This window comes from Nymphaea colorata, chromosome 4 (assembly GCF_008831285.2).
Source record: "Nymphaea colorata isolate Beijing-Zhang1983 chromosome 4, ASM883128v2, whole genome shotgun sequence".
NCBI classification, from domain to species: Eukaryota; Viridiplantae; Streptophyta; class Magnoliopsida; order Nymphaeales; family Nymphaeaceae; genus Nymphaea; species Nymphaea colorata.
Window position 1 is genome coordinate 23840044 of NC_045141.1, and position 25529 is coordinate 23865572.

The following is a 25529-nucleotide window of genomic DNA, read 5'->3' on the forward strand; positions in this document are numbered from 1 at the left end:
ACAGCATTCCACTAAGATTTGTAATACAAAAAAAAAAAAAAAACCAGGTTACATATAGGAGTTATCAGTTATGTACACCCAAATGATCTATGTGATGTACCTCCTTGAAGTTTTGCCTCATAAGAAATAGCAATGGTAACTAAAAGATAACAACGATGGTAAAAGAAGAGTTCACCAACAGATTGTTACTTGTTAGGTGCAGCTCGGACCCAGCCTCCATGCTAAAGGAAAAGGGAAGAAAAGGAAAAAAGAATGAAAGCTGGGCGCTTTTGTTTCATTACGTCACTACCTAAAAGAAGTTCGACATGGCCTCTCTGCTATTCCTCTGTGCATTCTTTTTCTCCCTCCACCCCCACCTCTCCCATTATTTTTGCACTTATCGATTACCCACATTCCTTTTTCCAAGAGAGAGACAGAGAGAGAGGCTGGCTGGCGCCTATATTTTTGGCCCCCATGATCCGGTAAAAGCCTGAGAGAAGCGATCGAAGACGTGAGCTTCAGTTTGTCTGTGCCTTTGTTGCTGTTCCTCAGGGCGGTGTGCCGCCGCTCAGTCTCTGTCTCCGTCTTGTTGGTGCTGCTGCAGCTGGTGCCAGTCGCTGCTCTCTTTCTCTCTCCTGTTCATGCCTCCCCATCTCAATACTTTCCCTGCAATTCAGCTCCAATAGGAATAATTAACGCGCGTGAAAATCCCTCCATCAACTACCACCTTAACTTTCATTTTGTTCTTCCTGCTCTCTCTCTCCCTCTTCTCTCTTTCAACAAGAAAGTACAGTGGTGCTGATCAGATCGAATTCCAAGGCTAACTGCCTCTCTTTCAGTCTTTTTGTTCTCCTACTATGTTCCTGGGCAGCTGCTGATACCACCACCACGGATTTTTCCTTGAGGTGCAGGAGTTTCTCATCGGCTTCCCCATCATCCATTCGATCCAAAGATTTGGAGGGGCTGGAGAGAGGAAAAGGAAGCCTTCTCGCATCGGTTTGTATTCCTGTTTTCGTCTCCAAATTAATGCTTCGTTATTTTCTTTGCCTGCAATCAATTCCTTCTTGTAACATCACGTCCTGGTATCCGTAGAAAGATATTCGTTTTGGTTCTGCGTTTTTCTTTAGCTCTTGTCATCGCATTGCCAACTACCGTTTTCTTTGTTTCCGTATTGCACTTTTTTTTTTGTTTGGTGTAGAACAGATCGATCGATGGTCTTCATGTCATTCAGTTAACTTCAGCTTATCTTTGTATGAAGAATGACCATAACAATGTCTTCGACTTTGTAAAAAAGATGTGATCACCAACTCTAGCTTATTTCTGTATGAAGAATGACGATAACAATGTGGTCGACTTTGTAAAATGAAGATGTGATCACCAACACAATTTATAGTGACTAACCTGATTTCAACCATAGGGAACGGTAAAATTCCAACAGAGAAAAATGATGGCAATTACGACCGATTGATAGTCGTGTATGGATCATACTGTACTAAAATCATAGAACCGCAACTTGTACAAACAGTCTTGCGAAATTGTTATTCATTCACAAGCAGAACCACATCTGCTTGCGTTCTTTATCTTCCTACATACCTGCATTCAATAATCATGATGAAACTATCATTTTAGGACAATTATATATGCCCATAAATCGATAAATACGATAAATGATTCGTTGGTGCTATGGGATGCAAGAAATAGGAGAAGCTACCTAGATAGAATATTCAACTATACGAGCCCAGCTTTTTCAATATGGGTAGGAGATCATACTATCCCAGCATAAAGGCCTCGGTTCAAAATGCGGGTTATCCACAACACGCCTATTATATAAAACAAATCTTCTGTAAATTTACTTGCATTGTTGTTAATAGACAATTAATTATTATTTTCCTTAGGAGTTTAATATTTCAGTTGCGAAGGCCATTATGCATTCTGCATCTGGAAAAAAGAAGTTTGAATATGACCCATAAGGACTGTTCTTTAAGTTGGTAATGTCAATGTGTTCGCCAACGAAGCTAAAGTTATGTCCTATACATTTTTTCACAGGGTTTGTTGATGATCAAGACAAAACGAATTATAACTAAGCAATTAGCCTTCACCTGCAGCTTGATATTGCCCTTCTGTCTGACTATTGTAAACTTAGTTGGTTGATATAGTAGTAGCACGGTTAGCAACGCTATATACTTTCTTTTCTGAACACTTTCTTCAAAACTTTGCCATACACCAGGCACTTATCAGACAGTAAAATATTTTTCTTACCGCAAGTAAATCTGAAGGTTCCTCCTTGAGATTAGGCACTACAACACCTTTTCATCTCCCAAGAGGAGTTTCTTTACCTCTTGCTTCCAAATGTACAACTGCATCAGCTCGATCTATTCTATTTCTCTCTAAGCTTTTCATTCCAACAAGATTCATCTGTCGACATCTACTTGATCCTTGTGGGATAATGGATGATTTCCATATCTTTCACACTTGGTCACTTTGAGGAACTAATGGGAAGGAATCGTGAAGACTAAATGGTTACATATAAGACGACAGATAAATCTCACATGGGATATTCCTTGAACCGGATGTGTGACATCAACGGTTAAAGTTCAGCAGAAAAGCAAGCTTATCGGTTCAAGCAAGTGATATGTAATCATAGTTGAAACTTCTTCGTTGATACTTAGAAGAACGAGAGCCATTAGGGTCGGGGTTTTCAACTGCGCTCCTTTCGCAGGCAAGAAATTTGACGCATACGAGCCACAAGCATATAGAGATTGAAGGCATGGTAAAGAATATGCCGAGTACTATCTATCGTGATTCGTGATAATAAGACTAGTCATACCCTAGAAAAGGTCATATTACAAGTACTACCTATTCTGATCACGACACTATACCCTAGAAGGGTCATATTACAAAATTATAAATTTGAAGCAACTGAATCTTTTGACCCATTGTCACTAAAAAAAATCAGAATTATATCTATAGTTTTTAATTTATTTTTTTCACAAGGTTAAACTAAATCCAAACGTACATACACCAACTTAAATAGGCCCTCACAAAGAAAAGATGACACGCGCCCACACACACACACACACACATGTTATAGGTCTCAGATTATTCCGTCAAGTTCTAGAGGATCCCGAATATGACAGGCGCTTGTATAAGAAGCCTGATGATTGCCTGAAAATAAAATCAAATGTACCCTAGCAAGTGTTGCGTTACTTATATTGCTTTGCGTCATAGGATTTGCAATTTGTGTACTTGGTGCTATCATTACTAGCTTCTATATATACATACACATGCACACGCACAGATAAATTATGATACGTTCTTTAACAAATTCAAAGTTTATGCACATTGCAGGCAGGTATCCCGAACTTCTGTTGAATATGAATTCCTCCTCACGTGTTCCACCAGGCTTCCGGTTCCACCCCACGGACGAGGAACTTGTTGATTACTATCTGCGAAAGAAAGTTTCTTCCAAAAGGATAGATCTCGATGTTATCAAGGACGTTGATCTTTACAAAATTGAGCCATGGGACCTTCAAGGTTTTTAGTGAACACCAATCTCTCCAAGAAATTAAATAAACAATTGATAGCTCAAATTAGCTGATCACTCATGACTTATTTCATTCATCTATATATGTGTATGTATATTGACCATGTTTCTGGATGAATTTGAACAGAACAATGTAGGATTGGGACGGAGGAGCAGAGTGAATGGTACTTCTTTAGCCACAAGGACAAGAAGTATCCAACTGGAACACGGACAAATAGGTCTACGGCAGCTGGATTTTGGAAGGCAACTGGAAGGGATAAGGCCATATACTCCAAGCATAAGTTGGTTGGCATGAGGAAAACGCTGGTCTTTTACAAGGGCCGAGCACCCAATGGGCTGAAATCTGACTGGATCATGCATGAATACAGGCTCCAGACGAATGAACATGCTCCACCACTGGCAAGTATTAACTATTAAGATATACATCCTTTAATTAGGAAGCATTCATTTTGGATCTTTCAAGAATGAAAAAATTCATACGAGTACATGTGATTCCTTTGCTCATGCTTGAATGTGATTCAGTAAGTGCTTAACAAGTCACACACTTGCATGCGGTATGCGATTCAACTACTGAAATTTGAATGTGATCAAGCAAATGAATGAAAAAAAGATGCTACTCAAGGATCAAATGAATCTCATGTTATGTGATTGAATCCGGGTGCTGTATTTGCATATTTTTCTTAGGAGGAAGCTAATGTGTCGCGCATTTACATACTGTAATATTGTGCCAAAGTGCAAAATGATTCAAAGCATATTGCATAACTGAAAATGAAGCCATTGCCATGCCCATTTTCGATCGCAGGAAGAGGGGTGGGTGGTCTGCAGGGTGTTCAAGAAAAGGATAACCATGCTAAGGAGACCAATCGATCAAGGGTACTCTCCATGTTGGTATGATCATGATCAAGTCTCCTTCAACCATGATCTTGATTCAAGTCCAAAAAGGATATTCCAACCTGAAATTCCCTACCAGCATCCGTTTGCATTCAAGCAAGAACTGGATAACCATCTTCAACTCCCTCAGCTGGAGAGCCCCAAACTGCCAGACTCAGGACGATGCAGTACTAGTGGTGTAGCCTTTGCCTTTGAGATGAGCCGTGGATCAAGTCTCTTTCACCCGCACATGGTTTCCTCATTCTCACATGATGAACACCGACAACAATCTCAAATGAACTTGCTGCTTGCCAATAATTCAAGCCAATCTGATCAGGTGACAGACTGGAGGGTGCTTGACAAATTTGTGGCTGCTCAGCTTAGCCCTGAGGACAACATGCCTAAGGAGACCAGCTTCTCTAACCCGGCAGGGCTTCTTGTTCCTGATGTAAATTATGTTCAGCAAGAACATGACCAGAACTTGATTCCTGACCGTCCTCTGCCCAGTACCTCAAGCTGCCAAGTGGAACTGTGGAAGTAAATATGCAATTGGAGCTAGACATCCAATACAATGCTACTGACAAGAAATAACCAATCTACTACATACCCAAGAAAAGTTTACTTTGTATGTTGTAAGATGCGTATACGAAAAATAAAGCTGAAGTGCGAGGAGGGAGAAAAAAGAAAAAGACAAAAAAGAAATACATGAAGGCAACCATTAATTTTTCCCATGTAATATTGATACTTGTACCCAATTACATGGGCCTTTTACTCTTAACAAAGATTGCGCGCTAGTGATGCTATCATGTGCTTGTCATTGACCGCTTTCTCCTGTTCTTCTTGTTGTTGTCTTCTTTCTATAGAGAGAGAGATAGGCGGAGAGACGGAAGAGAGCAGCCATACCTGTCTAGGCAGTGATTTTCACAAAAGAACTGCCTTTCTGTATCGAAACTGAAATTTAATGACCACCCAACATATATAGATTTCTAGTTTGGCATTGACCATATTTAACTATTTAACCTTCTAGACTTCTAGTAGTGCTACACTACCCCAAACTTACCAACTTTATTTGTCTCAGGATTTGTTCTTCTCTTTTCATTTTATCAAACAATCAGCGAAAAGCGCAGTCCTGAACACTTTTGGACATAGTTGTAAAGCCCTTTGGCTGTATTAATCTCTGGCTCTAGCTAGCTGGTGTATCTCGTAGCAGTTTTTGCAATTGTGTGGCTCATGAGATTCGAACCATGACTGCCCGCACAGCAATCACTCAAACAGTTTTCTTCTATATCTGAACAACTCCAAGGTCATATACCGACCTGAAGCACTGTGACGCCCTGGAAAGGCATCTGCGACATGGGATGCATCTTCATCCCAATTTGACAATTATTGGGGACCCCTTCACATTTCACAACCATGGCTGATCCAGATCCATATGGGTCTAAATTCTGCCGCCCATTAGCAAGGAACCGTTACTCGAATGACACCTGGTGGGTTTCAGATCCAACTCAATAAAAAATCCCAAGGCAAAATTATGGTCTATGGAATAGGACAAGAGAGACATCTGGAAATGGGTCCAGCTGTGAATGGCTTTGGATCTTATAGAACTATCGGACCACCAATCTGGTTGGTCATAGTGTCTCCTTTGTCCCTAGATCTCTTGTACCAACTGGTGAAACCTGCTTCAAATGTACGATGTGAAAAGGCAGCCACCTAGTGCCAGTTTTACACGCTTGAGTCCTGTGAGTTGCGTTTCTCAAATTAAGATTGAAGCGTGCATGGAAAATATAGTTATATATAATGACCAAAGAAAGCTCCCATCTAGAATACATGTCAGAGTGTTCAGATATTGCTCACCTAATCTGACTAATTAGATCTATAGACTCAGATTGGTATACAAGAAAAAACAAAACCATATCATGTTCGTGAACACTGGGTATCTATCAGATTCTGTAAGAAATTAAAACGTTAGGTGAAACATGATCGATCGTCGGGGTTCAGTACAGATCGTCCAATAGAAAAAAGTGAATACCAACAAACGAAGGACGTGAATTAAATGGTGTGGCGTCGAGCCATCTCCTTGGATCCTCTCACGTTCCCTTTGTTCTCCCGATGCTTTCAGACTGCGACAACGAGGTCGCTGGCCGTGATGCTCTTTTGCCTTCTCAAAGCGACAACCTCTGAAAGCGAAAAGTTCATGGGAAAAGTGGGGTTGAAAAAGAGATGTTATACAAAAACAAAAACCAACCATTTTTGCTAGGGGAAGTTTCGATACGAAAATTTTCATTTTGCACTATTTTTCACTCGATTGCCTCTCCTTGCTCTCTTCTCCTCCTCTATCGCATGTCATTTTAATTTATCGTGTGGTACAAAGATCAGAAGATTCTTTTAATTCAAAACCACAGCAAAATCCCTGTCCCGACCAGGGCCGGAGCCACATGAAGACACTGCCCACATAAATGACCACAATGTTTCTGATCACGAAGGAGAAAGAAGGAAAGCCATTTATATCGAAAGTTACAGCTCACTGAAGTGCTCGTGGCCTTTAATCTCCAGAGATGCCATTTGTGATGTTTGCCTGTGGAGAAGAAGAAAGCCTATAAATGTATGTCCATGTGACCCATATCTCTACATGGTTACTACTTACTAACCCTCCCAACAGGCTTGAATGAACTGGGGATATATAAACAGGTGGCATTCATGTTCGACATTGTTAACCATACTTCGCTGTCAGTGTCAGGTATATTTTTTAACATGTCGTACACACACGGAAAACTGTGGTTAGGTAAGCTTCTATTAGATTATGCAAAAAGAAACACATTCCACACATTGAACTCTTTGCCTTTTTCAGGTCCTTGAGTTGAGAGGCAGATATAGTAATTTTTTGTTGAGGGTATCTTAGTTTCAAAATTTTGACACGATTCAAAATATTATTTTTTAAAATTTTTATATATTTTTTTTGAGAAAAATGAAGGGGGGCCACCAGCCCCACCCCGACTTGAGTTTAAAATTCTGACATGATGGGTAGGGCTTTCGCTGGCCAACGATGTTGGAAAAGCACTAGATTTGAATGGAAGACCGAGAATCTCGAGTTTCAACATAGTGTAAGTTTTTCGTGCCAAAATTGGGTTAGATTCATGAAACTATGTTCGTGACTGTTCAACAAATTTGTTCCTATTTTAAGGTAAATTCATAGAACATTCACATTCTTAATGCCAAACTGCCCCATAAGGTGCCATTATAGGTGAATTACATGTTCATGAGAAACGTTTCTTTTTGAATTCAACTAAAATTGTTCATCAAACCGCAGCATAATGATGAAAAAGGGATGGTTTTAGTTATATATGTATCGGTCTTTTGATCACATGCACATAGGACATGTACCACTTGTCATGCATCGGGGGTTGCGCATAGTGTGCACTTGTTAAGTGGACCTGTTTTTCCAGATTTTTGGTTTTTTTTTTGTTTGAAAACTATGGACTATATTACAAAATCACCTTTTAAACTTATTTCATTTTACAGATTAATCCAGTTTCTTTTGTTCACTTTAATAAGGCCCCAAGATTCATAATTCCCAAATAATCGTCGGTGGTGAGGGGGCACACATAAGAAAGATAATTTACACAACCGTCTTAGTCGGAAACTACAGTCAATGCTTAACAATGATTAAATTAATAGAGCTCCATGCGCAACACGGGAGAAGAACATGTTAACCTTGGAATCCTAAAGAATTATCTTTTCCCAAATTTTCATTTGTCAATATGGATCTGGATCCATTAGTTTATATCATTTCCGTCCACCTAAAACCTTTTGAATTCGAAGATGGTACTGTGTGGCAAATCAAATTGGAGATGCGTGGGCCACTATGTCTCCACCTTTGTAAAATGGAATGTGGTTTTCCCATTTAACAATGGTAATTGACGTGGATCATTTATACCTGTCGATATATATCCATGGTGTATTTGGGAACACTATCAATTAATGGGTCCGATTTGATTTCGACATTGATTGATTTCAGACCCAATAGAATCTACAACACTTAAAGATCAGATATAAATGAAACTTGATTGTAGACATGAGATATCTAAGACAGCTGGTAAGACTTGCTTTACAGGAAATTAGCTTTGCATGTTATTTGGATTTGGATCGTGGATTTTGTCAGTTTCTAATAGACTAGATTAGGTTTAGATCTGACCTATGTTGTGTTTTACTATCACGGATCTGCTCAACCAAACATAGAAGTTGCTTCTTAGCTCAACCAAACATAGAAGTTGCTTCTTAGACAAGAGGGTCCACTTTCTCGTATCTTAATGGGATCCAACCACAATTGATTGAGGTGCTACTTGCCACACAACTTGATGAAAACCTGCACATATAAGTGCATCTGCACGCACTCACACACATAAATAGAAGAGAGGGGGAGTAAAAAAAAAAAGAATCAAGCAATAGTTACTGAAAAAGAATGAATGTTGTAAACATCGATATGGGCACCGTATTATTTGATTCAGTCGGTTCGGCTATTACCAGCTTATAAAAGTGGAAAAATATTTTTTCTAATGTTAGTTTATTTATATACAGTCAATACAAGCATTATAACAACTGACATTTGAAATTGTCACTGATATGATCTATAGACAATGGTGTTGACAACATTGACTATGATTATCCAACTTAACCTGCCCTACAATACCCGCATCTTTGAACTTAGAAACAAACCATTTACTTTTACATAAGAATCGCGTTACAAGGAAAAGTTCTCCAAAAGCTTGGAAACAGATCTTGACAAAAAGGAGCTGTAAAGATAAGAGCAAAAGGCATCTATTCAAGTTGATTGACGACGCTTCTTGGGATTGGAGGGGTGAAATTTTATACATAAAATAGCAAAAACTCAGTTTCTTGGGAGATCTGCGTGTTTTTTTTTTCAAACGAAGAAACATCGTCTTGCATATTCTGTTTTCCGAAGAAAAGAAAGCAGATGTAAAGACGACCAAGTCCGGGGCTCTTGGTTCGCGTAACCCCATTTTATGGGGCCAGGGACGAACATTGACGGCCACCTTCTTGGGGACAGAAAGTCCCTTGTTTGGTCGCCGTTTATTCAGACGGATCGTCGTCGGCGAAGATTAATTGCCGGTGCAACCACCGTTGCCTGGCCAACGTGGAAGCACATGATTCGCACGAACGTTTTAGGGCAAATTCATTATGCGAGTGGCACTTCGGAGTTGGGATTGGTTATCCAGAAACCTTGCTCTCTTCTCTGTTTCTCGTTTCCGGGTGAAAACGAATTACCGACACTGGCTGGGTCCCCCCCCATCCTTCCCTCTGCTAAAATGGACTTTTATGGACAAGAAGACTGAACCTTTGATGTTTACCATTTGTTCATAGCTTACCACTTGTTCATCTCTCTCTCTCTCTCTGTGAAGTGAGAATCCTTGCCGCTGATAATGAGGTAAAGAGGGTCTATCTGCATAGCTGGTCACCAGCTCTCTCTGCCTGTGCATTTCTTGACTACTAGAACATTTTTGAGAAGATGGTGGCGGTTGGGTTCAAGCATCTTCCTGCGTTTCCCTTAGTGTTGGCTCCCCTGCTGCTCCTGGTTGGCGTGTGCTCAGCTTTGGATCCATTTGCTTTCTACAACTGGGATGTCTCCTACATCACAGCTGCTCCTCTGGGCGTTGAGCAACAGGTCTCTTTCTCTCTCTCTCTCTCTCTACCAAATGATGGCTACTTGCTGAATGTAGAGATGTTTAATGGGCAGTCATGGAAATGTGGGTTCGATTTGGTAGGTAGTTATGTCCAGCGTGTACATTGTGTTTAGAACTTCACTGCTTAGCTCAACGGTTCCTCAAATGTAGCAGATCCGGCAACGTGTATCGTATTTTCACCATTTTTCCTGAAGATGGACTAGCTGTATGGTTGAGCTGTCGTCTTTCTCTGTTTTGGCCTTGGGAGGTCTATCCAATAAAAGTATCGCCCACAGGATTTAGCAATGCCGTCCTTGAAGGAAGAGGAAGTCCTTAGATCCCAGAGTGCATGACAAGGCTGATTCCTTTTCAATTACAAAAGAGTCTAATGAGGTTTAGCAAGTGGTTGAGTGAACCAGATTATCTAGCGGAGCATTCAACTGTCGAATGGAATGAAATCCCATGTTTAATGTTATCCTACTTTTTCTGGATTACTGGACGCGTTCAAGCACCTGCTTGCAGAATCCACATTAACCCAACTTTCTGGAGAAAAATGGTTGAATCCGGCACTTCTTAAGGGGGAAGAGCATGATTTCTGTGGTCATCTTTACTAGTTGGTTTTCCTCTTTTCATGATATTCTTGGCTCTGTTACAGGGAAATCGAGAATGGGATTTATGTGCGACTTAGTTATTTTAGGACCTTATGTGTTATCCTTTTTTCCCTTTTTGTTGGATGGTGGTGGTGGTTGGACGGACACTAAACAAGCATGCTCATAAAGCACCGCATCTTTTGCCATTGAATATGTATTTTCTCTTTGTAGTCCCCAGAAAGGGTTCTTTCTTTCTTCCACAGGCAAACTGGAGATTATTGTTGTCAGCCCTTCTGATCCAACCAACACATGATTTGCGAATAGAATCTACCCACAATAATGTAAAACAGCTAGCTTTATCTAGGATAAACGGAAATAGAAAAACAGTAAAGTCAGTCAAAAGAAATATGAGAAGAGCAATGGTAACTTCATTCTCCAACTCTGAACTCTAATTGCTGTGCGTAACTCATCCATATATAGAAGAGGGAAAACAAGATAATGGTAACAGGGATGCATCTGTCTGAGCAGGTGAACTTTGGATCAGCTCTTCCGTCACATTATATTGTCAAATGGTATTTCGCCTTTTCATCATTGATTTTGCTTTAGTTATGGTGCATCTTTAAGTAGAAATGAAGATGATCTCGATGTCCCATAATGTACTTCGTCAGTTTGCATCTAATGCATACTGTCACAACACGACCTATCAGGCCCTTTGATTCTGAAGCCAAGTGTGTCCAAGTGATGTGTTCTAACGAGGGAGTAATGTCAATCTATTGAGTTTCGTCGAGAACATAAGCAATATAACTGTTCCCAGTCCTGAAAAATTTCATTATTTTAAGTATCTTAAATCATTTGGGAAACTAATTTTATGTGCACGCAATACTTGCATAGGTACTTGTCACTCCCATAAGTTTCTTATGCAGTTGGAATGGTATAAAATCAAGCAACACACTCCAGTTTCTTATTGAGATGTCTTTGTTTTACACATACATGCAAATACGGAATGGTTCCGGACACATATGCAGAAGGGAGACATTGACACCTTATGCAGTGTCATGCTTGAGCCTCACGATGGTTAGAATATCGCATGCAGGTGATTGCAATCAACGGAAAGTTTCCTGGTCCTATCGTCAATGTGACTACAAACTACAATGTTGTGATTAATGTCAACAACAACTTGGACGAGCCTTTGTTAATTACTTGGTATGTTCTATGGGAATTATTTTACCTCATATTTTATATGTTTCTTATTGTTTGGCAATACGTATGGTTGTAAAACATTTGCACTCTTGTTATGCTGCCTCCTCTCCTACTGAGCCAGGTCTGGAATACAACAAAGGCGAAATTCATGGCAAGATGGTGTATCGGGCACTACCTGTCCAATTCCTCCATCTTGGAACTGGACATATCAGTTCCAGGTTAAGGATCAAATTGGGAGCTTTTATTACTTCCCAAGTACAACTTTCCAGAGAGCTGCAGGTGGCTACGGTGGTTTTACTATAAATAATCGAGTCTTTGTTCCCGTGCCTTTTGGAACGCCGGATGGGGACATAACTATTTTCATATCTGACTGGTATAACAAAACCATACGGTGAGTTCTTGCCATTGAAGTTCTATGTTCATGGTTAAAAAAAAATCTCTGAGCTTCTTGCTTTCGTATGATCTTAAGGATCTAAGAAAAATGCTCGATGATGGGAAAGAACTTGGAATGCCAGATGGAGTTATTATCAATGGAAAAGGCCCTTATCGTTACAATCAGACCCTTGTTCCTGCAGGCATTGAGTATGAAACTATAAATGTTAAACCAGGTAAAAACACTGGGAAAAATACTCAATTTCTTTAGAGTTGGTTAGGCCGTTTCTTCTTTTGTTTATATCCCTGCCATTTTTCTTTGGTCATGATGCAGGCAAAACATATCGCCTTCGAGTTCACAATGTTGGCATCTCAACTAGCCTGAACTTCAGAATCCAGAACCATTTCCTGAATCTTGTGGAGACAGAAGGATCATACACAAGCCAACAAAATTATACAAGCTTAGATATTCATGTAGGCCAGTCTTATTCATTCTTGGTGACCATGGATCAAAATGCCAGTAGTGATTACTACATTGTAGCAAGTGCCCGGTTTGTAAACACGACTGTCTGGCAAAGGGTTACTGGTGTAGCAGTTTTGCATTATTCCAACTCCAAGGGTCCTGCAAAAGGCCCTCTGCCAAGCGCTCCTGATGACGTTTATGATAAAACCTACTCAATGAACCAGGCCAGATCGATCAGGTTTGCAATTTAATCTTTAACACTATTACATTGTAAACTGTAAGTGTGCTCTCTGAATGTGCTTGCTTTGTGTTATTGATAGATGGAATGTTACAGCTAGTGCTGCCCGTCCAAACCCTCAGGGTTCGTTCAGATATGGCTCAATTAATGTAACCCAACTCTATGTTCTGAAGAATGAGCCACCAGCCATTATCAAGGGAAAGCACCGGGCAACCCTTAATGGTCTTTCATATGTTTCTCCTGCAACCCCTTTGAGGCTGGCTGATCAATACAAGATAAAGGGATTATACACCCTTGACTTTCCAACCAAGCCTAGGACTGGGGCCCCATAATGGCGACATCTCTAATCAATGGCACTTATAGAGGATTTATGGAAATTATACTACAAAACAATGATACTTCAGTTCAAAGCTATCACTTGGATGGCTATGCCTTTTTTGTGGCTGGGTAAGATACCATTTAACTTGTCCCTTCTTTTCTGCTGCTTATTTTTCCCTGTTTTCTCTTAAAATCCTGACAGTACAAAGTATATTAGTTGTCCATGGAATTAACTATTGTAACAAATGAAACTGCAGAATGGATTTTGGTGAGTGGACAGAGAACAGCAGAGGGACCTATAACAAATGGGATGGAGTTGCTCGCTGCACTGTGCAGGTAGGGAAGAAAATCTATCATTTGCTTTTCGCATGTTGTCGCAGCAATTTATTTTTTGCTGTTGGAGCAGGTCTTTCCTGGAGCATGGACTGCAATTTTGATTTCACTAGACAATGTGGGGATATGGAACCTTCGTGCGGAGAACCTGGATTCGTGGTATCGTGGGCAGGAAGTGTACATAAGAGTTGTGAACCCAGAGGCGAACAACAAAACGGAGCTGCCAATGCCAGACAACGTTCTGTACTGCGGTGCTCTATCCCATCTGCAAACGTAAGTATATGAAGTATAGAGCTTCAGATAAACTGTCCATATTTTCTACCATTATATCGATCAATGGTCTGATATAGCTTGGTTTTTGTTCAGGCCACAAGCACACAAATCAGCTGGGACTGCGGTCGCTCCTAGCGCCACACTGCTAGCTTCATTCCTGCTCTTTGTTGGTGTCGCTGTCCTCTTTGTGTGAACATAAAACATGAAAATGAACCCATGTTTCTCTTTCTTGTTTTCCTTATTTAATTTTTTCCTTTAAATTTTGATTTTGATTGTTGGTGGTTGAGCATTGGGGTGAGGAAGAATGTAATTTTATTTGTCTATGAATGTGTGTCTATTGATGTCCCCATTTGTTCACTCTTTATCCTAGCTCTGCCTTTTTTCAATTTATTCATCTATTTCTTCCAGTAATTTATACAGCAGTCACTCACAATCGCCACCAAGATGAAGCAGCCACGACTTGAACTAACTCTCTTTTGTTGATGATCACATTTTCTTTCTTTTTATTTATCTTCATGCAATACGATTTAGGTTTTATTAGTTGTAAGTGCATTCTTTGTGCTCCCACGCTCTTGCTTTTGCCTGTTGCAGCTTGAACTGGAACGCCGTTGTTCGTTCTCGGCTCAGCATGAATAAATTTCTGCTCGGCTATAGCCTCATCATTCCTTTATACTCGAGCTTTTGCTTTCGATGCACATAATACGGGTATTAGCTTCTGAGTTTATGTCAAGTGGTTAGGTGCAATTGCTGAGGGAAATTAACTTGGTAGAGCCATGTCGTTAGCCCCTGATCTTTAATCAATGTTGTATCATTAATCTGTATACCTCTCCGACGCGCTTTCATTCTCAAGCCCTGTGCTGCAGATGATTTATTTCCTGAGAAAGCTGTTTATAGAACACAATGGTGAGACCAACTTTTACAATCCAAATGGTATTTGGGATTGAGGAACAAACACACAAATGCTGATCGGTTTTGTAGTTGGCATTTGGACAAAATGTTCATCGTACCTCCATGTTCTTACAGCAATCGAGATAATAGCGAACAGTTCGATGGAAGAAAGCAGAGGCGAAGCTCAGTGACTTCGTTAACTTCACGGCTTGTGGAGTCCCCAGGTCGGACAAATTCACATTGCGCGGTTCTTAATGGGGAGAGTTGGGCTTTCTGCCTTTTATCGATCCAAAGAAACAATGGTGATGCTGACAAGATGCACGGGTAAAAGGAAAACTTAGAGAAAAAACAGATGAATAATGTGGATCCCTATAGTCTCTGTCCTCCTCATTGAGATGTGTAACACCTTTGAAGTTTAGTTATATATCGAAAATTGTAAGGGATCTTTAGGAGCTTTATAAAGGGGGAGGTAAGATGATTGTCTTAGTTTTTAACCTTTTTGAGGTTGGAGTCGGGGTTGGGATCCACCAAACCAGGGGCTCGAGTCCAAGAGTGAGTCGAATTGTTACAGATCTCATCTATAAGAGAAACAAAAATAAAAATGTGTCAACCATGTCTTGCATCGAATCGACCCATTGACCGAAATGATGGGGCGATGCTGGACTTGAAATTTTGGACTTGAAATTTTTGTTTCTTTCTGAAATTCTAGTTAAGCTAAATTACTTTTAATATTTTTTAAACAATTTTAAATCAATTAGTTCGGCTGAAGAGACAGCTTGATCTTCAATTAGCCTTCCATTTCCATTTATTACCTAACTTAAATCTGTTATTTTAAATTTTCTAACAACGTTTCTTTTTAATTAGTTAGAGTGTTATTTATAGATTCGTTGACCCAAAATAAAGGTGGCAGAGTTCACGGATTCACGTGCCTTTCACTGACTCGCTCTATTTTTTAATCGAATTTGTATAAGAAAGCTCTCAAGGCTTCGTAGGCCAACATAAGCACACTTAAGTTTGGATTTTCTTTCATTAATTATAAAAAGGTAAACTTTTTGTGGTTCTTTCAGTACAAAATTAAGTTTTCGTTTCTAAACATCGGTTTAGAGACAGAGCTAATAGGCATGAACCAATAAACCAAAAGATGAGAGAATTACTGTACGTATTAAGTGATGAAAAAATATTGGATTGACAGATGATTAATTCAGAAAGGCTTGACTGTTCGGGCCAAGCACATGGATTTTCAGATTTTGTGAAGGGTATTTTTGTCATTTTATAATTCACATAAACTTTACTGTGGGAGAACAAAATGATTTTTCTCACCTGCAATTTGCATTTCATTAAAGTTTTCATCTAAATATGTGCTGGCCTTTCTGCAGAAAACAGAAAACCAACAAAAGTATATTCAATTACGAGCAGACATGAATATAATGCGCGTACAGAGCTAGTGGTCCAAAGAGAGCGATGATTCCAATACCATCCGGAGAAAAAACTTTATACAAACTTGGAAAAATTTTACCTACTTTTGGCATCTCCATAACCAATATTCTTGTGCACATATGCGTATGTATATATATATTATACGATAAAATTTGCAGATCCAGTTGTCTGGATTGTGGTCCAACTGATATGATACTTGGGTTCGGTGAGAACCACATGCAGTGCAACTCCAGAGTCTGCTCGATTTAAATATTCTGAATTATGAAGAAGGTTTGTCCTTTTGCTAATCACTTCCTGTAGGCTCTCTTTTTCCTAGTCAAGATAAACATCAACAATACTCATCAAAAGGTCCTTTAGATGATGAAAGAAGCACAACCAATCTGAAGTCCAAGAATTCAAACTTGTCAAGCAAGCCCTGTAACTTTTTCAGTTTCTTGGCTATGAGCAACCTTGTAACCTGTTGGTGAAAATCTTACAGGAGAAACAACCATGTGATGGGGAAAAAAGTTAATAATGAAGCTCATGATTTGCCTATATATTCATCCATATTCATTCCTCCTTTTTTTTATTAATGGTACTTGTGTTGCTTAGTGAAAGAAAAAACATCTCGAATGGACAAATTTAATTCAAGCACTAATTTAGAACATGGAAGTAAAAAGGCAAAAAGAAACGAACTTGTCAATGACAGTAAGCTATGGATATGTAGACCTGTGAAATCCCCTGCAAGTCAAAAATGAGTTTTCTGTGACTGCTTAAAATATTTTCTTCCGGTGAAACAAGTCAAAAACGAATTCAAGGAAGGCCCAAAAAGTAAAGATTCTTCAAGTTCATACATTTCACCCCACTTTGAATTTTGGTCGAAAAGAAGAGAGTAAGGGACGACAATGAATAAGGAATCAAGGACGCCCATCAAAGCAATGAAACCTGTCCATGCCAGGCATTTTTTTTCAGACTGCCAATTCTCTCAGTACTAGCATAGCCAACAATAAAGAATATACAGTAATATTAGGTTGAGAGGCGAGGTGTATTTAATATGGTTTAAGAGATCTTTTCTCTCTCTCTCCCCTCCCCAATGGATGGTAGACAGTAGGTGCAGGAAGCAATGAAAGACACGAACTAAAAATTGGTTTTAGATATGTTAAAGGATCATTCACATCCGTAATGTTAAGATCAATACTCCTCAATACCATTAAGATCGCACCTTCTATGCGATTACTACATGCCACCATCCAATCAAATCGATACCGCTGCCAGAGTTCCAATCTTGATTTAGATAACTGTTATTATAACAATGGTGATAAATGATCACTTAATGTAACATTATTAAGCAGGAGGTGTGTAAGGTGAGGCACATAACAACCACAGGGGACAAGTGATTGGACCCCAGCGGTTGGTGCTCAAAAGTTTTTTGAACAGCAAAAGTCGAGGGACATTATAAAGGAGCACAGCACTGAAAGGACAGGTTTTGGTTGCGTCGTAATCAATGGGTTGGATTGGCTTTGAAGGCCTTTTTTTTTTGTGTCTTGAAATTGAACTTGTTCAGAACGAAGGGGTTGAATGGGATGTTTTTGTTCTAGTGTTCTTCCAGCTAACTGGACCCCACTCTTTTGGTATGCATGCCGACTGTTTTTTATCAATAAATTCAGGATAATCCCGCAGTTTTATTCAATTTTAGCCTTATGAAAGGAGGAGGAAGATGAACTTTGAATAAGGTACCCAAGTGAGCCTAAGTCCCTTCTCCTTCTACTCCGAGAGTTTAAGACTGCTTCAGGACCTAGAAGAAATCTCACCATTGTGGTACGCCCGCCAGGATAATTATGCAGTCCTGTTATCACTTCCCATCTCCAACTTGAAAGAAAATGACTTTAAAATCTTGTTGTGTTTCACCAGTATGTAAGGAATCAAACAATTGTTGCAATGAGCTGCCCATTTGTTTTTCTAGATTTACCTGAGTTTTTCTGTAGGAATATTTAGTTTATTTTTTCTAAGTCCAATTATTGGATGATTTGAAAACAAATATTCGAGTAAATGGGATCAATTGGTTCAATAATTGCATTTGGGTAGTCAAAAAGAAAATGAGAGCCATTAAAGGGTTGTTCTGCTGATGCAGTTTTTTCCCTTGGGAGAGAAAGTTTTTGTTTGTGTTCAACATTTTTTGGAATACCACAGATAAATGAGCTTAACATGTTCTCAAGTTTTTGGGAAAGTTTCTCACTTTTCCTAACAATAGTCAGACAAGAACCTACCATTCTCATCTTCCCAAAATCCGAGTTGAAAGATTAGTTAGGTCGAACAAAACTAAAATATACCAATTATTTTCAACAAAAAAAATATATAACATTTCCCATGCTCCAAAGTGTAGAAAAAAAAAAAAAACGAAGTGATGAGATTTACTCTAAGCCAGAAAACTAGATGGCAGTTTTCTTTTCTCCTTTGAAGCTGGGGGGTCCGATCCAAAATGGAGTGACATGGGCATGACCTCATCTCTGGGAAATTAGATCGTTCTATCCCGGTGGATGGACACGTTGTTTGGATATATATTGGGGGGTCCCAGACTCGATAGTCAATGGTTTATAGTTTCTTCTTCAAAATTTAATATTGTTTAATAAAAAAGTAGTCGAGATTTTTTTAGAAAAAATAATTTTTTCGTTCGCTACAAAATCAAAAGGTCCGTCCCTATTGTCTTCAAGAAGAGATCTAGCTTTAAGAATGCGAACCAAATCAGCCAGAGTTGAAACGAGACAAATGATGAGAGATGTTATTCTCAAATTAACATGAGTTTCCTTAGGTCCAGAAGCATTCCTAAACTTAAGAATTTAGAAATGGAATATAGAAATGGAGGGAGGAGCTTCGGTTTCTTGGAGATATCTTTTCTGGGTTATTTACTCGAAAATGTGTTTTTGTCATGCCTACCCAAGCATAAATTTTTTTTGCAGGTTTCGTTATAAGATCATTTATACCGAACCAGGTTTTCATAAAATCCATTGTTCAAGGCGTCCTCTAAACGCTACCTAGGGCGCTGCAAACTACTGGAAGAGAACATCTTGTGTCCATGGGGGGCTTGAATTGAAAAGAGAACCATAAGCAGCGACACAACACTGAGCTCAGGTTGCAGAAACCTTAATAAACGATCTTGTGATGATACTTCGTTGGCTCGCGAATGGCAATTGTAAGCGACGGCTTATGAAACTCGTTGATTACTTACTGGCCCAGGGCAGAAAATCAAACCATGAGGGTAAAAAGTCCAGAAGGCTTACCGAAGAGAAAATTAGAAATAATAAAACGGAATCTCCTTTTGGAAATAGAAATGGTGAAAATTGAAAGCCATGGTTTTGCATTGAAAGACGATTCTTCTCTTCGTGAGATCGTCAAGAAAGCATGTAAGGGTAAAGACAAATTCTTCCCCATAAAGGAGTTTTCCACACTCCAAACCAGACCTCACCTTCCCTTTTCTCTCCCCAACTCGGACTAATCGACAAAAATTTCTCCATCGCTTTTCCGTTAAAACTTCAGGCAGGATATTGCATTCTGCCAAATCTTCCTTTTTCTTCTTCATGGGAAGAGGAAGAGTCCTAAATTTGGGTCTTTTTGATGGTTGTAGCGCATAAGAGAGTCGTCATTGCACCGACCGCTCAAGGCAAGAAACGAAGAGAAAAATAGAGAAGAAGCAGAGAAATGCCAGAGTTAAACTGTTTGCCTTAGTTGGTGTTCCAGTTTTTTTGCTTTGTAGCCACTTCAAGCCTTCTAGTAGAAGATGCAGGAGATGGAGAAGGAAGAAGGCACGGTGAAACCTCCCCAGATCACGGAGCTGTTCCAGCGGCTCGCCAGCGTCTGCAAATCCAAAACCATAGAGTTTTTCGCTGAGGAAGACGAATACGAGCAGATTCCGGCTATGGGGGACGACGACTTTGACTCGAAGGAGGAGCTGATCACAGACCAGAAGGTGGTCGTGATCAAGCCCGACCATCTTCGTGACCCATCTGAAATGCCCCAAATTGGTACCTCCCCGAATCTTGACTCCTTCCTTTCTTGCATTTTCGCCAATATTGCCGCCTTCGAATCTGCTTACCTTCAGTTGCAAACGGCACACACGCCATTTGATGTTGAAAACGTGAAGGCGGCAGACCGGTCGGCCATTGCCCAACTTCGGAAGCTCTCTGAAGTCAAGCATTCTTATCGGACTTGTAGTGAATTGCCCTCCTTGAATTGGCTTCTTGAGGCACAAGTGGAGGAGAGGCAGAGTATGCTTAGGACCTATGAGATGACAGTGAACCGTCTTCAATCCGAGATCGATCGGATGGATTCTGAGGCGTCGGTGCTGAAGGCGCACAAGGAGAAGTTGATCAGGAGGAATTCAGTATTGACGAAACGATTGGAAGAGTTGAATTTTAGAAGGGCCTCGCTGTCCTTGAGTGTTTTTGATTCCGCATTGCGGGAAGCAATCAGGTTGTCTCATAGCTTCACGAAGGTTCTTATTGACTACATGAAGCATAAGAGGTGGGACTTGGATTCTGCTGCGGATTCACTTCATCCAGGAATAGATTACGCAAAAAAGGGGCATAACAGATACGCATTCTTATCATATGTTTGTCTAGAGATGTTCCGAGGATTCGATGATGAAAGCTTTTCGGAATTGAACGTCTCATCATTTGAAGAGAAGGATCACTTGAAGCGATTCATTAGCTGTAGCTCAATTGATGCACTTGAGGTTTTGAGGAGGGAAGAAGAAGGTGGGTTCTCTAAATTCTGCCGGAAAAAGTATTTGCAGCTAGTGCATCCTAAGATGGAACTTTCATTCTTAGGCAATACGGAACAGAGGGACGTAATAGCGAACTATAGTTGCTCTAGCTGGCCTCTGACTAACCCTCTACTTGTATCGTTTGTGAAGATGGCACACGCGATTTGGTTGTTACATATATTAGCCTCTGCATTCGAATCTGCACTTGGCATTTTTCAAGTCAAAAGAGGCGCTCGGTTCTCTATGGTTTTCATGGAAAATGTTGTTCGGAAGTCAGTTGTGGCTGATTCAGGTGATGCTGGTTCAGCGCCCATTGTAGGGTTTACCGTAGTTCCTGGGTTCAGAATTGGCAAGACAGTCATTCAATGTCAAGTCTATCTAGACGGCATGAGATGTATAGAATGATTGAAGCGTATTTACCAATTATAAACAAAAAAAGTTGAGGATTGAATTCCTTGGTGTAATGGTTTAGCCACTTGGTGAAGAAGTCATGATAAAGCAAGCGTCCTGTTTCTGCAGCTTTCTTAGTTCTCTTGGCTAGAGCCTTTCAAATATGTCTAATTTGAAGCTCCCAAATTCGAAGTTTGGCTGATTGATGTCGTCTCTAGTGGAACTGAATAAGTAGCAAGGTGCTAATGGTGGCTTCCTCCTTCCAGCTTTGTAACATTAATTTGTATCATTGAGTTAGCTATACACTAGATAGCCTCGACTCCGTGGTTGTACATTATATTTCTGTCAATCAGAATTCATGAGAATCACATTTTCTCTTCAGAAAGGCCCTTGCATTTGATTCTGAGCGTCGTGAAATAGTCATTACTTTAACGTATTTGACAGTATCCTCACTTTCTTACCTTTGACTATTCTCCATGCGTGCATAAACATATTGCACGACCCTTTCTGTTTCATGATTGAAGTTCAAAGATATGAATTAATTTCCTATTTTTCTGTAAACTTAGTTAAATACTAAGCCCTTATGATGGATTTAGCAAAAACAGGTGATGGACTTTTGTATAATTTGGCCTCCAAATGATGTGGTAGCAGCAGGAACGGCAGGGCATTCTTATTCATGCCAAAGTGGCTACGGCTATCCAACTTTAGTTTTGTTAGCAGAGAAAGTGAAAAAGAAGCGCAACTTCCTTTCATGTCATGGTTATTTTTTGTGTAACCCGTGCTTGTGATATGAATCACTGAAAATTTTTATGTTGCTTTTGCTTTTCTCTTTCCTAGTTCATCTTTGCAGCAAAAAGAAGATCTGGTTAGATGTCTGATTTCCTTATGAATGGATTAGCATAGTCTTTCTAAGATTCAACTCCTTGTTAATCCCTATTGTAACTTCTCCTTAAGTTATTGATGTGGGGAAGGCAACCGCTATGCTTGGGAAGATCAGTGCATAATTTCATCCTCCTGTTGTTTGAAAGGGTACATTGCATCTCTCTCTCTCTCTCTCTCTCTCTCTCTCTCTCTCTCTCTGTTTTATGTTTGAAGAACTGTGGTGATTTTTTGAGAATTGATACCTAAGCGACATGCTATATTTCCTAGGTGACTGTTTTATATGTAGGTCGAGATTTATTCCTTCTTGTTTTTGTGTTTGGTTGAGTAGGTTTGGCATGAATCTGAAACCTAGGTCAGTGTCAACTTGTGCAGGCAGATATAACAAATACTTTGTTCCAAACGTGGTTCTGTTTTGTCCACTGAAACTGTTAGCGCTACATTCTAAGCATTCATTTTTGAGTTCTGGTTTGTGAAATGTTGAAAGTGAGGGAACAGAGTAGGTCTTGATTGAAAGACGAATAAGCAACAAAACTTCCTAGGATCCCAAGTCGTCATGCCTGCCTCAGATCTTCAGATTCAAGTGATTCAAACACATTATAGATGTCAGAGTTTCATGTGTTCCAGATATTTAGCCAAGCTTCCACATATCTGTGGACAGGTGGTTTTACCTTTCTATTCCTTGTTTTGCTTTTTGTAGAACTTAGTTACTTTGTCAATCATGCTTACTGCTTAGCAGACAATGTTTTCACATTGCGAATCCGACGACCTGCAGGTGCCTTAATCAAGGAAGAGAAAGGAAAACCACTAACATTTTTTCTTCAAAGTTTAATGAATCCGTTTCCACTTTTCTTAGACCTAGGAGAAACTACTTGATACATCATTTTTTTCTTTTTAAGCTGTGCCAATACTAAGGTATTTGCCTCTCACATGTTATTTCATCTCTTGGGTGCATGTTGATTGCAATCGCATAATTTCTCATGGAACTGTTTACTTCAAAGACCAGAATGCATTCACTATTCGTATAGCATTTCTTTTTCCTTTTTTGACATCTCATTTACTACATGGACAAAGAACATGCTGACCTGGAGAGTTAATTGCATCACTGGAAGGTAAAATTCAGTCCGTACCCTCTTGTCCCCAGGAAGGATCCTGCTTTGGTTTTTGCACGGGCCATGAATTCAGGTCGATCCTTCAACCTGTGGGACAATTCTAGCTGACTGTCAAGTTATGTAAAGCTTGGAAGCACTAGCGGAATGAACTTCCTGCTTGTTCTTCGGAAAAACTGGCCAATGTGATAATGCTGATGTTTTTAGGTGTTAGCAGAGAAAGGAAATTGTTGACTGCGAATAGCTTGCACAAGACGGATGCAATTTTTTTCTGAGGTGTACTTCTTATGGGAATGAACCTCACCGTTATTCTGTAGAATTCTGTGCTGCTTCTCCTCCAAAACAGAAAACATCTGCAATCTCAATGCAAGGTTGAGCAGGTTGGAGGTCATCTTGTGCCCAGATGCAGTACATAGTGCGGAGTTCATCTCAGATACAGTACATAGGTTATGCCATGTTTAGCTGTGCTATGCTTCATCTGAATTTGGCTTTAAGCGCATTTAGCTGATCTTAATCCGATTGGGAAGTTCATGCACAGTGTTAGCTCAGAGGTGGAATTCTTCTTCTATCCTTGCTCTTTGGAAACTTTTAAGAGGTTTTCTAGGCGTGTGATTGATGTATAACTATGGTCTTGTAAAAAAATGGTCCTTGGCATAAGGCGCAGCAAGAGACTTTATTTAAAAACTGGGAAGTTGGGATGATTCATCAGGATGTTCTCTGTCATAATAACATGCTTTTTCTGTTACACATCTTTGATATTGGGTGAAGTCAATTGCGTAGCCTATCAGACAAACGCTTAGGACGCGAGTGTGTATGAAAATTTTGTTCTGCTCTTGGCGATTAATTTGATCAGGAAAAAGATTGTTAGGCATCAGAACCATATACAGTCAAACCCTGTTACTGGACAAATTCCTTTTCTCCATATGCGTGAAATATTTGTTATGCACATAATAATACAGTAGGTAAAAAATTTAAGGGCCTATTTTTATTAGTTACATTTATTGTCACATGAAGAAGCACGCTTCTGTTGAAAACTTTTTCCTCGTAACGAATTTAATTGGTTGACCAATTTAAATGCTAAGTGTGGTGTCAATTAGCAACAGTGGCAGTTGCAGCTGTCATAGGTCAGGTGAAGCAGGGCAACGATGATGGTAGTTGTGGTGTTTTCTGGCGGTGATGGCAGTGGCGGCGACGCTGGTGGTGGTGACAGTGGCAACAGGGGCGGCGGGTTAATGGAAGCTGTGGTGATAATGGTGGTGTGAGAGGTTGGAAGTGGTAATTAGGTTGAAATTGATGGCAGAGGTGATTCTTGAGTGGCCCAATGTGAAAAAGTAGAAGTGTGAATGACAAAGGGTTCAAGAATTGATTTTACCTTTTTCCGTTTTCCGTTTGAATAATAAATAAAGGAATGAAGGAACAGGAGTTGTTGCTAAATTAATAAAAGGTTGGAGAAATGGAAAATATAATTAATGAACATGCGAAGTTAGAAGTCGGCAGAAAAGAAAGGAACCTAATTTAAAGACATTCAAGTTCTTTCGAGTCGTTAAGTGTGTTTAAGATAGCCAAACAAGAGTTAAGAAAATGTATTTTTGATGAACGGTACAGTAATGGGATGTGATTTTACTAATTTGAGGCATTTTAGCCATCTTATCCAAGACCTGTGGGAAGACACATAAAATTCCAATGGCAAATCAGATAATGGATATGTGCCACTAAAATACCAGCCGGTCAGCCGTTTGAAAATTCTGAGAAATGAAGTATTAAGAAAAGAGATCATTTGATATATATAGAATAGTGTATTTTTAAAACACCATATGGCGCATGCCCCATTAACATAATGGTTTCATTCAAACTACAAGGTGTGATTGTGGATGTTACTCCTAGATATTCAGACAGCATTATGTCCTTCATTATTCAAAGGAACGTAATATGATTGGGTATTATGCTTAGATCCAATAATCAAATACTCGGTATGACTACACTATGTTTTCTGAAGTAAGAACATAGTATTTATAAAATGCATTTTATATAAACATGGGTTCCAATAATACAGTGTCATTTACTCAAATGGTAATCTGGATCTTCTCCCTTGTTAAAGTTTAAAAAGCAAAGAAATGACAACAATTTTTTTTTCTAATGAAAGAGAGGATCACTATCATGTCTGGTAAAAGCTATTTTCACATATAGAGATCTTCTCCCTTGTTGCAAGCTGCTCATGAGCTCAACCGAT

At 39.6% G+C, this 25529-nt stretch overlaps 2 protein-coding genes and 1 pseudogene across 2 annotated transcripts; all 3 read left to right on the top strand.

Annotated features, from left to right (window-relative positions):
* Window positions 1–435: 435 nt before the first annotated feature.
* On the top strand, window positions 436–5176 carry LOC116253092 (NAC domain-containing protein 7-like). Its single transcript, XM_050077522.1, has 4 exons — window positions 436–975; window positions 3328–3513; window positions 3651–3926; window positions 4330–5176. Exons 2-4 carry the CDS (start codon window positions 3354–3356, stop codon window positions 4932–4934), a joined length of 1041 nt encoding a protein of 346 aa, XP_049933479.1. The 5' UTR covers window positions 436–975; window positions 3328–3353; the 3' UTR covers window positions 4935–5176.
* Window positions 5177–9669: 4493 nt separating this feature from the next.
* LOC116253583 (monocopper oxidase-like protein SKU5) lies at window positions 9670–14222 on the top strand (annotated as a pseudogene).
* Window positions 14223–19506: 5284 nt separating this feature from the next.
* Window positions 19507–21771, top strand: LOC116252081 (protein GRAVITROPIC IN THE LIGHT 1-like). The gene has a single exon (XM_031626133.2). The coding sequence runs from the start codon at window positions 19938–19940 to the stop codon at window positions 21324–21326; it is 1389 nt and encodes a 462-aa protein (XP_031481993.1). The 5' UTR covers window positions 19507–19937; the 3' UTR covers window positions 21327–21771.
* Window positions 21772–25529: the final 3758 nt, after the last annotated feature.

Bases quoted from the DNA above. Each gene is read 5' to 3' on its own strand.
- LOC116253092 (XM_050077522.1), top strand. From the start codon at position 3,354: ATGAATTCCTCCTCACGTGTTCCACCAGGCTTCCGGTTCCACCCCACG. The intron at 3,514-3,650 runs GTTTTTAGTGAA...GAATTTGAACAG, and splicing joins TGAGCCATGGGACCTTCAAG to AACAATGTAGGATTGGGACG. The intron at 3,927-4,329 runs GTATTAACTATT...GATCGCAGGAAG, and splicing joins ACATGCTCCACCACTGGCAA to AGGGGTGGGTGGTCTGCAGG.
- LOC116252081 (XM_031626133.2), top strand. From the start codon at position 19,938: ATGCAGGAGATGGAGAAGGAAGAAGGCACGGTGAAACCTCCCCAGATC.